Source organism: Podarcis erhardii, assembly GCF_964252035.2.
Source record: "Podarcis erhardii genome assembly, chromosome: 7".
Taxonomy (NCBI): domain Eukaryota; kingdom Metazoa; phylum Chordata; class Lepidosauria; order Squamata; family Lacertidae; genus Podarcis; species Podarcis erhardii.
The window spans coordinates 22,175,195-22,188,603 of NC_138511.1; the positions used below are offsets into that span (position 1 = coordinate 22,175,195).

Consider the following 13,409-nt stretch of genomic DNA (forward strand, 5'->3'; position numbering starts at 1 on the left):
TCCCTCTCTTTACTACAGTGAGCTCAAGGCAGCGTATATGGTTCCCCCCTCCCCATTTTATCCTCACAACAGCCCTGTGAGGTGGGTTAGATTAAGGGGCAGTGACTGGCCCAATATTGGCCTTGTGAGCTTCATGGCTGCCTGGAGAATTTGGACCCTGGTCTCCCAGTTCCTAGTCCATTCAAAGTGTGAGTGGCAGAGCTGGACATGTCATCCTGTGTTAAATATTTGTGAATATTTGTTTGAGCTATATAACATAAAAGGGGAGTATGTCTGTTCGAAGCCAATAGGAGACTGGCTTTAGCTCTGAATGCGACAGCAGCTTTGATCTTAAAATAAATAAATTTGTGACCTTTCCTAATTTATTTCAGAGTCCTTGAACCAATGAATTTCCCATTGCTTTTAATTCATGGCGCTCTACTTGTGTGTTTAAAAGAGCATCCATTTTCAACTTCATCTGTCATGGGCTGCCCTTGACTTGTTAAGTGTTTGATGGTGTGTTTGAGATGTGGCTTTGTGTTCTTTTCATTAATGCAAATGGGGTGAGAAGCGTTCATTGTCTCCTGTGCAAGTATTTTTAGTTCCTGATCTAATTTTAGGCCTTGTCATCAGAAAGAGAAGAGAGAGGGACTGTGTCAGAAATTCATATGTGCTTTTTTTAAAAGCTTCCTTCTGTTTTGAAACTTCTCTGTAAAAGGGTGGGTGGAGGGGGTGATCAGAACTGTGTGTGAGGGCTGCTGCTTCCTGGGTTGCCCAAGTGTCATCTGAGATTTATATTGACCACATAAACCTGAAACCAGCAGTTTGGGGCCTACTGGTGATCTTCTTATCCTCTTAGTCATTCTGTTCCCCTTGACTGGTTTTAAATGAAGCAAATTTCAGAGGAGGAGGAGGAGACTGTCCATAGCTACTAGCCACATTGGCTGTGTTCTGCCTCCACTATCAGATACACTGTGCACCTGAAAACCAGTTTCTGAGAATTGCAAGTGTGGAGAATTGCTGTTGCACTCAGGTCCTTTTAACATGCTTCCCATTGGGGCTTCTGTCTGGCCACTGTGAGAACAGGATGCTGGACTAGTTAGTCCACTTGACTTGATCTTATGACATCTGGAGAATGATGCCCCTGTTAGAATACATGAGAGCAAAGAAGAACAATATATGCCCACTTGGTGCATAGTAAGGTAAAGATAAAGGGACCCCTGACCATTAGGTCCAGTTATGGCCAACTCTGGGGTTGCGGCACTCATCTCGCTTTATTGGCCAAGGGAGCCGGTGTACAGCTTCCGATTCAGGTGGCCAGCATGACTAAGCCACTTCTGGCGAACTAGAGCAGTGCACGGAAATGCCGTTTACCTTCCCGCTGGAGCAGTACCTATTTATCTACTTGCACTTCGATGTGCTTTCGAACTGCTAGGTTGGCAGGAGCAGGGACCGAGCAACGGGAGCTCACCCCGTCGTGGGGATTCGAACTGCAGACCTTCTGATTGGCAAGTCCTAGGCTCTGTGGTTTAACCCAGTGTTTCCCAACCTTTTTTGGGCAAAGGCACACTTGTTTCATGAAAAAAATCTCGAGGCACACCACCATTAGAAAATGTTTAAAAAATTAACTCTGTGCCTATATTGACTATATATAAAGTAACTCTCTTTAATAGGAATCAAATAAACACAAAGAAAGTATTTTATAATTACTTTATTATGAAATAGTAAGTACCGTATTTTTCGTCCCATAGGACGCTCCGTCCCATAGGACGCACCTACTTTTTTGAGGGGGGAAATAAAGGAAAAAATTTTTTCCTTTATTTCCCCCCAAAAAAACCAGGTCCGGGAACAGTGGGATGGCGGTGCTGCGCCTCCCCGCTGTCCCCCGAGCTTGTGGGGCTGGCCCATGTCTGCCTGGCGCGAGGGGCGCTCTGCTTCAGGGCGCCCCGCGCGTCCGGCGGCAGGCTACAGTCCGCAGCATGGGGAACCCTCTGTTTCAGGGCGCCCCATGCGCCCCCCGGGTGCGCAAGGCTTGCCAACACGAGCGCGGAGCACGGGGCGTCCTCCGAAGGGTGCCCCGTGCTCCGCGCTGCAGGCTGCTGCCCGCAAGCCTTGCGCTCCCGGGGGGAGATCCCCCGGGTGCGCAAGGCTTGCGGACACCTGCGCGGAGCACGGGGCGTCCTCTGGAGGGCGCCCCGTGCTCCGCGCTGCAGGCTGCTGCCCGCAAGCCTTGCGCTCCCGGGGGGAGATCCCCCGGGTGCGCAAGGCTTGCGGACACCTGCGTGGAGCACGGGGCGTCCTCCGGAGGGCGCCCCGTGCTCCGCGCTGCAGGCTGCTGCCCGCAAGCCTTGCGCTCCCGGGGGGAGATCCCCCGGGTGCGCAAGGCTTGCGGACACCAGCGCGGAGCACGGGGCGTCCTCCGGAGGGCGCCCCGTGCTCCGCGCTGCAGGCTGCTGCCCGCAAGCCTTGCGCTCCCGGGGGGAGATCCCCCGGGTGCGCAAGGCTTGCGGACACCTGCGCGGAGCACGGGGCGTCCTCCGGAGGGCGCCCCGTGCTCCGCGCTGCAGGCTGCTGCCCGCAAGCCTTGCGCTCCCGGGGGGAGATCCCCCGGGTGCGCAAGGCTTGCGGACACCTGCGCGGAGCACGGGGCGTCCTCTGGAGGGCGCCCCGTGCTCCGCGCTGCAGGCTGCTGCCCGCAAGCCTTGCGCTCCCGGGGGGAGATCCCCCGGGTGCGCAAGGCTTGCGGACACCAGCGCGGAGCACGGGGCGTCCTCCGGAGGGCGCCCCGTGCTCCGCGCTGCAGGCTGCTGCCCGCAAGCCTTGCGCTCCCGGGGGGAGATCCCCCGGGTGCGCAAGGCTTGCGGACACCTGCGTGGAGCACGGGGCGTCCTCCGGAGGGCGCCCCGTGCTCCGCGCTGCAGGCTGCTGCCCGCAAGCCTTGCGCTCCCTGCGTGGAGCACGGGGCGTCCGACTCGCCTCCCTCCCACGGCACACCAGCCGACGTCCCGCGTCGCCTCCCCGCTGTCCCCCGAGCTTGTGGGGCTGGCCCATGTCTGCCTGGCGCGAGGGGCGCTCTGCTTCAGGGCGCCCCGCGCGTCCGGCGGCAGGCTACAGTCCGCAGCATGGGGAACCCTCTGTTTCAGGGCGCCCCATGCGCCCCCCGGGTGCGCAAGGCTTGCCAACACGAGCGCGGAGCACGGGGCGTCCTCCGAAGGGTGCCCCATGCTCCGCGCTGCAGGCTGCTGCCCGCAAGCCTTGCGCTCCCGGGGGGAGATCCCCCGGGTGCGCAAGGCTTGCGGACACCTGCGCGGAGCACGGGGCGTCCTCTGGAGGGCGCCCCGTGCTCCGCGCTGCAGGCTGCTGCCCGCAAGCCTTGCGCTCCCGGGGGGAGATCCCCCGGGTGCGCAAGGCTTGCGGACACCTGCGTGGAGCACGGGGCGTCCTCCGGAGGGCGCCCCGTGCTCCGCGCTGCAGGCTGCTGCCCGCAAGCCTTGCGCTCCCGGGGGGAGATCCCCCGGGTGCGCAAGGCTTGCGGACACCAGCGCGGAGCACGGGGCGTCCTCCGGAGGGCGCCCCGTGCTCCGCGCTGCAGGCTGCTGCCCGCAAGCCTTGCGCTCCCGGGGGGAGATCCCCCGGGTGCGCAAGGCTTGCGGACACCTGCGCGGAGCACGGGGCGTCCTCCGGAGGGCGCCCCGTGCTCCGCGCTGCAGGCTGCTGCCCGCAAGCCTTGCGCTCCCGGGGGGAGATCCCCCGGGTGCGCAAGGCTTGCGGACACCTGCGCGGAGCACGGGGCGTCCTCTGGAGGGCGCCCCGTGCTCCGCGCTGCAGGCTGCTGCCCGCAAGCCTTGCGCTCCCGGGGGGAGATCCCCCGGGTGCGCAAGGCTTGCGGACACCAGCGCGGAGCACGGGGCGTCCTCCGGAGGGCGCCCCGTGCTCCGCGCTGCAGGCTGCTGCCCGCAAGCCTTGCGCTCCCGGGGGGAGATCCCCCGGGTGCGCAAGGCTTGCGGACACCTGCGTGGAGCACGGGGCGTCCTCCGGAGGGCGCCCCGTGCTCCGCGCTGCAGGCTGCTGCCCGCAAGCCTTGCGCTCCCTGCGTGGAGCACGGGGCGTCCGACTCGCCTCCCTCCCACGGCACACCAGCCGACGTCCCGCGTCGCCTCCCCGCTGTCCCCCGAGCTTGTGGGGCTGGCCCATGTCTGCCTGGCGCGAGGGGCGCTCTGCTTCAGGGCGCCCCGCGCGTCCGGCGGCAGGCTACAGTCCGCAGCATGGGGAACCCTCTGTTTCAGGGCGCCCCATGCGCCCCCCGGGTGCGCAAGGCTTGCCAACACGAGCGCGGAGCACGGGGCGTCCTCCGAAGGGTGCCCCGTGCTCCGCGCTGCAGGCTGCTGCCCGCAAGCCTTGCGCTCCCGGGGGGAGATCCCCCGGGTGCGCAAGGCTTGCGGACACCTGCGCGGAGCACGGGGCGTCCTCTGGAGGGCGCCCCGTGCTCCGCGCTGCAGGCTGCTGCCCGCAAGCCTTGCGCTCCCGGGGGGAGATCCCCCGGGTGCGCAAGGCTTGCGGACACCTGCGTGGAGCACGGGGCGTCCTCCGGAGGGCGCCCCGTGCTCCGCGCTGCAGGCTGCTGCCCGCAAGCCTTGCGCTCCCGGGGGGAGATCCCCCGGGTGCGCAAGGCTTGCGGACACCAGCGCGGAGCACGGGGCGTCCTCCGGAGGGCGCCCCGTGCTCCGCGCTGCAGGCTGCTGCCCGCAAGCCTTGCGCTCCCGGGGGGAGATCCCCCGGGTGCGCAAGGCTTGCGGACACCTGCGCGGAGCACGGGGCGTCCTCTGGAGGGCGCCCCGTGCTCCGCGCTGCAGGCTGCTGCCCGCAAGCCTTGCGCTCCCGGGGGGAGATCCCCCGGGTGCGCAAGGCTTGCGGACACCAGCGCGGAGCACGGGGCGTCCTCCGGAGGGCGCCCCGTGCTCCGCGCTGCAGGCTGCTGCCCGCAAGCCTTGCGCTCCCGGGGGGAGATCCCCCGGGTGCGCAAGGCTTGCGGACACCTGCGTGGAGCACGGGGCGTCCTCCGGAGGGCGCCCCGTGCTCCGCGCTGCAGGCTGCTGCCCGCAAGCCTTGCGCTCCCTGCGTGGAGCACGGGGCGTCCGACTCGCCTCCCTCCCACGGCACACCAGCCGACGTCCCGCGTCGCCTCCCCGCTGTCCCCCGAGCTTGTGGGGCTGGCCCATGTCTGCCTGGCGCGAGGGGCGCTCTGCTTCAGGGCGCCCCGCGCGTCCGGCGGCAGGCTACAGTCCGCAGCATGGGGAACCCTCTGTTTCAGGGCGCCCCATGCGCCCCCCGGGTGCGCAAGGCTTGCCAACACGAGCGCGGAGCACGGGGCGTCCTCCGAAGGGTGCCCCGTGCTCCGCGCTGCAGGCTGCTGCCCGCAAGCCTTGCGCTCCCGGGGGGAGATCCCCCGGGTGCGCAAGGCTTGCGGACACCTGCGCGGAGCACGGGGCGTCCTCTGGAGGGCGCCCCGTGCTCCGCGCTGCAGGCTGCTGCCCGCAAGCCTTGCGCTCCCGGGGGGAGATCCCCCGGGTGCGCAAGGCTTGCGGACACCTGCGTGGAGCACGGGGCGTCCTCCGGAGGGCGCCCCGTGCTCCGCGCTGCAGGCTGCTGCCCGCAAGCCTTGCGCTCCCGGGGGGAGATCCCCCGGGTGCGCAAGGCTTGCGGACACCAGCGCGGAGCACGGGGCGTCCTCCGGAGGGCGCCCCGTGCTCCGCGCTGCAGGCTGCTGCCCGCAAGCCTTGCGCTCCCGGGGGGAGATCCCCCGGGTGCGCAAGGCTTGCGGACACCTGCGCGGAGCACGGGGCGTCCTCCGGAGGGCGCCCCGTGCTCCGCGCTGCAGGCTGCTGCCCGCAAGCCTTGCGCTCCCGGGGGGAGATCCCCCGGGTGCGCAAGGCTTGCGGACACCTGCGCGGAGCACGGGGCGTCCTCTGGAGGGCGCCCCGTGCTCCGCGCTGCAGGCTGCTGCCCGCAAGCCTTGCGCTCCCGGGGGGAGATCCCCCGGGTGCGCAAGGCTTGCGGACACCAGCGCGGAGCACGGGGCGTCCTCCGGAGGGCGCCCCGTGCTCCGCGCTGCAGGCTGCTGCCCGCAAGCCTTGCGCTCCCGGGGGGAGATCCCCCGGGTGCGCAAGGCTTGCGGACACCTGCGCGGAGCACGGGGCGTCCTCCGGAGGGCGCCCCGTGCTCCGCGCTGCAGGCTGCTGCCCGCAAGCCTTGCGCTCCCTGCGTGGAGCACGGGGCGTCCGACTCGCCTCCCTCCCACGGCACACCAGCCGACGTCCCGCGGCACACTAGTGTGCCGCGGAACACCGGTTGGGAAACACTGGTTTAACCCACAGCGCCACCCATGTCCCACCACGTGTCTTATGCCACTTGGTACATAAGAGGCACCAATTGGCCTTCCAGATGTTGCTGAACCACAATTCCCTATTGCCCTTGTTTGCCGGGCCAGATGGGAGTTGTAGTTCAGCAAATCCCAGAAGACGATAGTTTCACCCACACACCTGGTGCATAGCAGCCACACTGCCTCAATCTTCCCAGCATGCTTTTTGAACCCATGCGTGGTTTTTTTTCCATCTCCCCACTCCCCAGGTTTCATCAATGCTTTGCCCTCTGTGCTGTGAGCCGGCCGTCCGGCCGTCAACTTGAGGTTGCCTGCGCCGGGCGATGGACTTTGACCCCTACGCAAGCATGCAGGTTGGAATGCGGGTGGTCCGTGGGGTGGACTGGAAATGGAGCAACCAAGACAACGGCGAAGGGAATGTCGGGACGGTGGTAGAGATCGGTCGGCAGGGCAGCCCAACCACCCCAGATAAGACCGTGGTGGTCCAGTGGGACCAAGGTACTCGCACCAACTACCGGACTGGGTTTCAGGGAGCGTACGATCTTCTTCTGTACGATAATGCACAAATAGGTAAGTAAATAACACAGGAAGCTGCCTTATAATGAATTAAGCCACTTGTCCATCTGTGTCAGTACTATCTACACCAGTGGGCCTCCAACTTTTTTCCTCTGGGCCACATTTTCAGAATAAAAATTTCCTTGCCCTGATTTTTTTTTATTGATAAGAAATACATTGGAAAACAAAAAGTAGCAGCTCCTGGCAGGCTTTGATTTGTAATGGAACACAGGTACTTTATCATATGATAACGGGACATCCAGAAAGTAAAAAACAAGGCAGATACATAAGAACATGAATCATTCCCAACATGTAATATTGATTGCCCTTGAACCTTTCTGCCACACTTGCCATCCTCTCCTGCCACACGCTTTTGAGAACCGCTGGTCTACACTGACTTGCTCTCCAGAGTTTCAGGCAGGTGACATTTCCACCTCTCCCTGGAGATGCCGGGATTGGGACCTGGGACTTTCTGCACTCAAGGCAGATGCTCTTGCACAGAGCTGCGGCCTTTTCTCGGAACCTAGGAATCTGCATCGCTGAGCCACACCAAGCATTCATCCAGCATTGTCTGCACCAGTCAGAGTAAAGAACCTGTGGCCTTCCCCTGGTTGTTGGACTGTTGTAACTCCCAACTGTCCTCTGGCAATGTTGCTGGCTGGTGACTTGAAAAGCCACAGTTTACCCACCGGCTGATCTACACTGGCTGGCTTTGGAGAATTGAATGATTTGAGGATCCTGGGTGCCCATGCATTATTTCAGACACCTCTAACATAGGGTTACCAGACATCCCCCGTTTCCAGGGGACAGTCCCCGGATTTGCGAATAAGTCCCTGGACAAATTCCATCCCCAGAATGTCCCCAGATGTCATCTAATGTCCCTAGGAAACGCAGAAGCGGCAGTCTCAGCAGCCCGGAGCAGTTGGCTCTGGCTGGCTTCCGGGCTGCCTCCCCCTCCCTGACCCCAGCAACTAAGCTGTGAAGGGAGGCTTCATGCTGCCTATCAGAACAGCCTCCCAACTCCTACTTGCATGCAAGCGAGAGCGGGGCGGGGATCTCTCAGCTGTGAAGGGAGGCTTCACGCTGCCTATCCGAGCTTGCGTGCAAGCAGGAGGAGGCAGGGATATCTCAGTTAGGCAATAGGAAGCCTTGCTTCCCAGCTGAGGGATCCCACCCCCTCCTGCTTGCACGCAAGTAGGAAGGGGATTGGGGCTGTTTTGATGGGAAGGGAGGCATCGTGCTGCCCGAGCCTTGCCGCCGCCACTCTCCGCCCTCCTTCTCCACCTTCCTGCCTGACCCACTGTGCACCGCTTCCCCACCACCGAAGAACTAACAACTCAGGGGCTGCCCAGGTTCATGGAGAAAGGAGATAGAAGCCTCGGAGGAAGGGGAAACATGGCGGTTGAGGTCAAGGCGGTGGCCGCCCCTCTGCCACCGCCATCGCTGCAGCATCAATGTCCCAAACATGTAGTATGTATATATGTATGTAATTAAAGTGTCCCCAGATTCATTGAAAAAAATCTGATAACCTTACTCTAACACACACACTCTCCTGCTTACTGAAAGCCACACGTGTTAATAACCTTTCTTCCATAAGGGAGTTTCTCTAACCCCTTTGATCTCTTTGGTTGCTGAAGCTGCTGATGGCGACTCTCGCCTCTTTCTTTCTCTCTCAATTAGGCGTCCGCCACCCCAACATCATCTGCGACTGCTGCAAGAAACACGGGATCCGCGGGATGCGGTGGAAATGCAAGGTCTGCTTCGATTACGACTTGTGTATGCAGTGCTACATGAACAACAAGCATGACCTCTCCCACGCCTTTGAGCGCTACGAGACTGCTCACTCGCAGCCGTAAGTGATAGAATCAGAGATTTGGTTACAGATAGGTAGCCGTGTTGGTCTGCCATGGTCAAAACAAAATAAAAAAATTCCTTCCAGTAGCACCTTAAAGACCAACTGAGTTAGTTCTAGGTATGAGCTTTCGTGTGCATGCACACTTCTTCAGATACACTGGAAGTAGCACCTTAAAGACCAACTGAGTTAGTTCTAGGTATGAGCTTTCGTGTGCATGCACACTTCTTCAGATACACTTCCAGTGTATCTGAAGAAGTGTGCATGCACACGAAAGCTCATACCTAGAACTAACTCAGTTGGTCTTTAAGGTGCTACTGGAAGGAATTTTTTTATTTTGTTTTAATCAGAGATTTGTTGGGTTGGAAAGGGGTGGCAAGGGTCATCTAGTCCAACACCCTGACACTTGCACATACCCCCAGTGTACATTGTCTGTAAGCAAAAGAAATGTTAATATATAGAGAGATAGATAACAAGAGGGTGACGTGTTCTTTCTTTTTAGGGCTCGATTCTATCCGTACTTGTTTTGCTTCAAGGGGTGGGAAACTGGAAACTGGCAAGCCAAGTATGGCATGTGGTATGATGCTGGAAATCCCTTGGGCACATGTCCAGTGATATACTGTATTTTTTGCTCTATAAGACGCACCAGACCACAAGACGCACCTAGTTTTTGGAGGAGGAAAACAAGAAAAAAAATATTCTGAATCTCAGAAGCCAGAACAGCAAGAGGGATCTCTGCACAGTGAAAGCAGCAATCCCTCTTGCTGTTCTGGCTTCTGGGATATCTGTGCAGCCTGCATTTGCTCCATAAGACGCACACACATTTCCCCTTAATTTTTAGGAGGGAAAAAGTGAGTCTTATAGAGCAAAAAATACGGTATATTACTTTTGGTTTAAGTTGTTGTCCTCCTCAATTTTGTAGCTATCAGATCCTTGATATATGCAGTTTGCTCATGTACTTTTAAGTGATATTCCTTTAGTATGGGGATTAATGGAAGAACAAGAAAACTGTATTTTGCTCTACATCTCTAAGAGACTTATACTTGGAGCCTGGAAGGATAAACACCTATTGTCTAATATGCAGCAGTCTGAGGACCCTGCAGCCTTGGCTACATCTTGAACATATTTCTTATAAACACCAGTTTTATGTGGATACCTGTTGGGACATTTGTACGGCTTCTATCCAGTGGCATGTGGTGAAGTTTTTCATAGGGGAACAGTTAGGGCCAGAGGTACCAGCTTAGCTTGCGAGGGCGATTTGGGGTGGGTGGGTGATGTCGTGCCCGTGAGCATTGCTCCTCCTTCCCTAAGCCGGGCAGAAACCGAAATGGAAAAGATTTGTCCCTCCCCAGGTGTGATGCTCTTGCTTTTAAGAGAACCGAGCTTCTCCAAAACTGGAGCAAGTAGAAAAAGGATGGGGGGTTGCTTAAGCAAAGGGCTTCCAGGGCTTTTTTCAGTAGACGATTGCAATGGTAACTAGGCAACCTACCCTGTTCCCTTTAAAAAAACACACCCCTCCTCTAATGTTGCTTCCTAAATTGTAGAGGAGCTGCCAGTGCCACTGTGTGAAGTCCTCGGAGGAGAATGAAACTCGGGGGTGACTAATAGTGACTTTTAAGCTTTCTATGCGTGGGGCAGGAGAGTCGGATTTGGGCGTGGGGCGTGGGATGAAAGAGAGTCAGGGGGCAGGTGCTCAGTGCCGTTGACAGGTTGTCTTCGGAGGGAGGCGTGCAAAATGTCTGGGGGGAAAGGAGGGAGATGGGAGTTATGCGTCCCTAGTTAGGGGCAGGTACCCACTTCCTCCAGCCTCTCACCCCCATGTCTCACTCCCATTCCCCCTCTTGTTCCACCTCAGCCCGCTACCCCACTCCTGAGCCCAGCAACGCCTCAGGACTCATGATAGCCACTGTGGTTAGTAGCTATCGAGATTCTGGTTTCCTTTAAGCCCAGGTTCCCTGTTACGTCTGAACCACAAATCTTTAGCTTTTGTGGGTTTGACAAGCCAGGGTAATAAGGGACAATCTCTCCACACACACACACACACACACACACACACACACACACACACACACACATTATCCTGGCTTGTGATATGATGTTATGCAAGAGTTCTCTGGTCCTGGAGGGGGAAATGTAGAAGTTTGGCTTAACACAAGCCAGGATCTGTGTCTCAAAGCTGCTTCCACACCGGGGGGGGGGGGGCGGTGCAGAAAGACAAAAGAGGAGCGCCAAGGGAGGATTGTGCGGCTGTGACACTCATCTGTGACTTCGTAAACCATGCTTTATGAGGCTGTGGACAGACAGTGCGTCACTTTCCCACTGGGGCTTCCAAGGTGAAAAGGAGGAGAAATCACTTGAAGCGCCTAAGTTTGGAATCTCTGGTGACTTTTTTTGTGCACAATCATAAATCCAGCGCATGGTTTCTTGGTTTCATTCAGATAATGGATACCTTCCTGTTGAAAATCCCAACAAGGCCTGCAGAATGTATTGATTCCTTGCAGTGTTGGTTGCCTCCAAGGTGAAAACACTGTGAAGTCTCTCTCTCTCTCTTTCGTGTCTTACAATGAGTAAGAGGTCTGGAAAGCAGTTTTGACGAAGAACAGTTGTGAAAAGCGGGATAAAGTTAGCACCAGGCAGTAAAGATTCAGGGCAGTTGCGATAGCTGCCTTCAGAGACGCCAAAAGTGAAGCAGAATTGTTCTCTGTTACCACATGTGGCAAGGGCTTTTAACATGTTGGCTAGACCGCTATTCAGGGTTGTATGTTCTGGGATTTGAATCGGCCTCGGACCATTTGGCCCATCTCCCGTTCTCTTGGTTCATGTAGGGTGCAGGCCCCAAACATTGTTCGGGGGGGGGGGCAAGGAGGAGATCCTTATAGCTGCTTCTTTCAGAATTGTAGAATTGTAGAGTTGAAAGGGACCGCAAGGGTCATCTAGTCCAGCCCCCTGCAATTCAGGAAACTCAGCTAGATCATACATGACAGGTGGCTTAAAACCTCTGCTTAAAAGCCTCCAAGGAAGAAGAGTCCACTGCCTCTCATGGGAGTCTCTTCCACTGTACAACAGCTCTTACTGTCAGAATTATTGAGATCGTTTGCAGGAGTATTGTTGGTTGTTCCACAAGTTGGCAAGGCTCATCTAGTAACAGCAAGAAACTGAACCTTTAGTTTCATTAACTCTTTATTGTGGAACGCCCTGCCATCGGAGATTCAGCAGGCGCCTTCTGTCTCAGATTTTAAATGCCTGCTGAAAACTTCTCTATCCCACCAGGGCTATGCAGGCAATTCAGAACGTATCTGTCAGGGAACTGACATCAGAACGAGAGGTGGAGGCAAGGCTCCAGAGCGATGCAGGAGAGGGGACCAGCAGGGGGGAAGGAATTGAACGTAACACCGGTAGAGAAGGGAGGGAAATGGAGCGCGGACACGCCTCTGCCTTCCCCTTACTTGCGCAAACGAGTTCCGCGCAGGGAGAGTAGGAGGAGACTTGGCGTCAAACAGCTCTTATGCTGGAAGAGGTTCAAGAAACGCCCACTGACGGATTCTGCAAGTGACTGACCGGCCACGGAGTGTGAGCTGTTAGCCAAAGCATGGTTGGCCAGGCAATCTAACCAAAACTGAAGGCAACTTACGCACAAGTAACCCCTTACAACCATTACAGTATCTTTTGACAATAGGTAGCTGATGTCTGCTTTTAGTTTTTTATATGATTTTTCATTGTATGGTTTTATACACTGTCGCCTTAAACACCTTTTTTTAATGAATAGCGGTATATAAATATTTTTATAAGTAAAATATAGGCCAGGGCACTTGCAAGACAATTCCACATGTGCGAGAACCCAATGAAACTGTTGAAGGAGGCAAACTATAAGGCTCTCAATAGAGGCGGGAAATAACTGAAGGCATCAAAGAAAAAAAATCAAAAGGCAGAGAAATTAGTAAGATCGGTACCATAACTGAGGAATACTGATATTTAATTAAGAAGGCACCTGGGTGTGAGAACGGCCTTGTCCTTGCATTTGAGGGTTTTCAAAAGTGTAAATCATTTCTAAGTGGCCATGCCGGTGGGAGCTCTCAATTCAGTCCGAAGGATCCAGATAACAGCTCAAGGCTGCACGACTTGAAAGGCTAACAAGCCGGATAATTTTTGAATCCTTGTTTTGAGGCCCCTTTAGAGGAGGAGAGGTTTTTTTTATCCTTGCATGCTGAAGGGATTACATTTGGAAGTAACCCTGGGGCCAGATGAACATCATCACTAAAAGTTCAAACCGGTGATGCCGCTTGGCGATTTGCACATCCAGTATTTTTGACCTATTGTTTGCTGAACAAATAGCTATATCATTAAGGAGGACCTCGGTCCAAAGGTGTTTGGTTACGTTTAAGGCTGTTGATTTTATCTGTTTTGTTTTGATTCTTGTGTCTTTTATGAGCCATAAAAAGCGGCTTGTGGTCATTTGGTTGTTCCGCCTCATTCTGATTTGAAACCTTTTTGCTTTGGATGTTATTAATTGTTTTTAACTGGTATTATATTTTAAAAAGATACTTCTCATATACTATATAGACATATCATAACTGCAAAGTCTACCAAACTAAAGCCAGGAGCAAAATCGTGGCTGTGGGCAGATGGAAGAGGCTGTTGTCTGAA

At 56.6% G+C, this 13,409-nt stretch overlaps 1 protein-coding gene across 1 annotated transcript in view; it reads left to right on the forward strand.

Moving 5' to 3' along the window:
* MIB2 (MIB E3 ubiquitin protein ligase 2) overlaps positions 1-13,409 on the forward strand; it is a 73,277-nt gene that overhangs the window by 27,216 nt on the left and 32,652 nt on the right. The window contains exons 2-3 of the mRNA XM_081871460.1: positions 6,607-6,928; positions 8,594-8,765. Of these exons, the coding sequence (XP_081727586.1) occupies positions 6,682-6,928; positions 8,594-8,765 (419 nt within the window). The 5' untranslated portion in view covers positions 6,607-6,681. The remainder of the gene's footprint in view (positions 1-6,606; positions 6,929-8,593; positions 8,766-13,409) is intronic.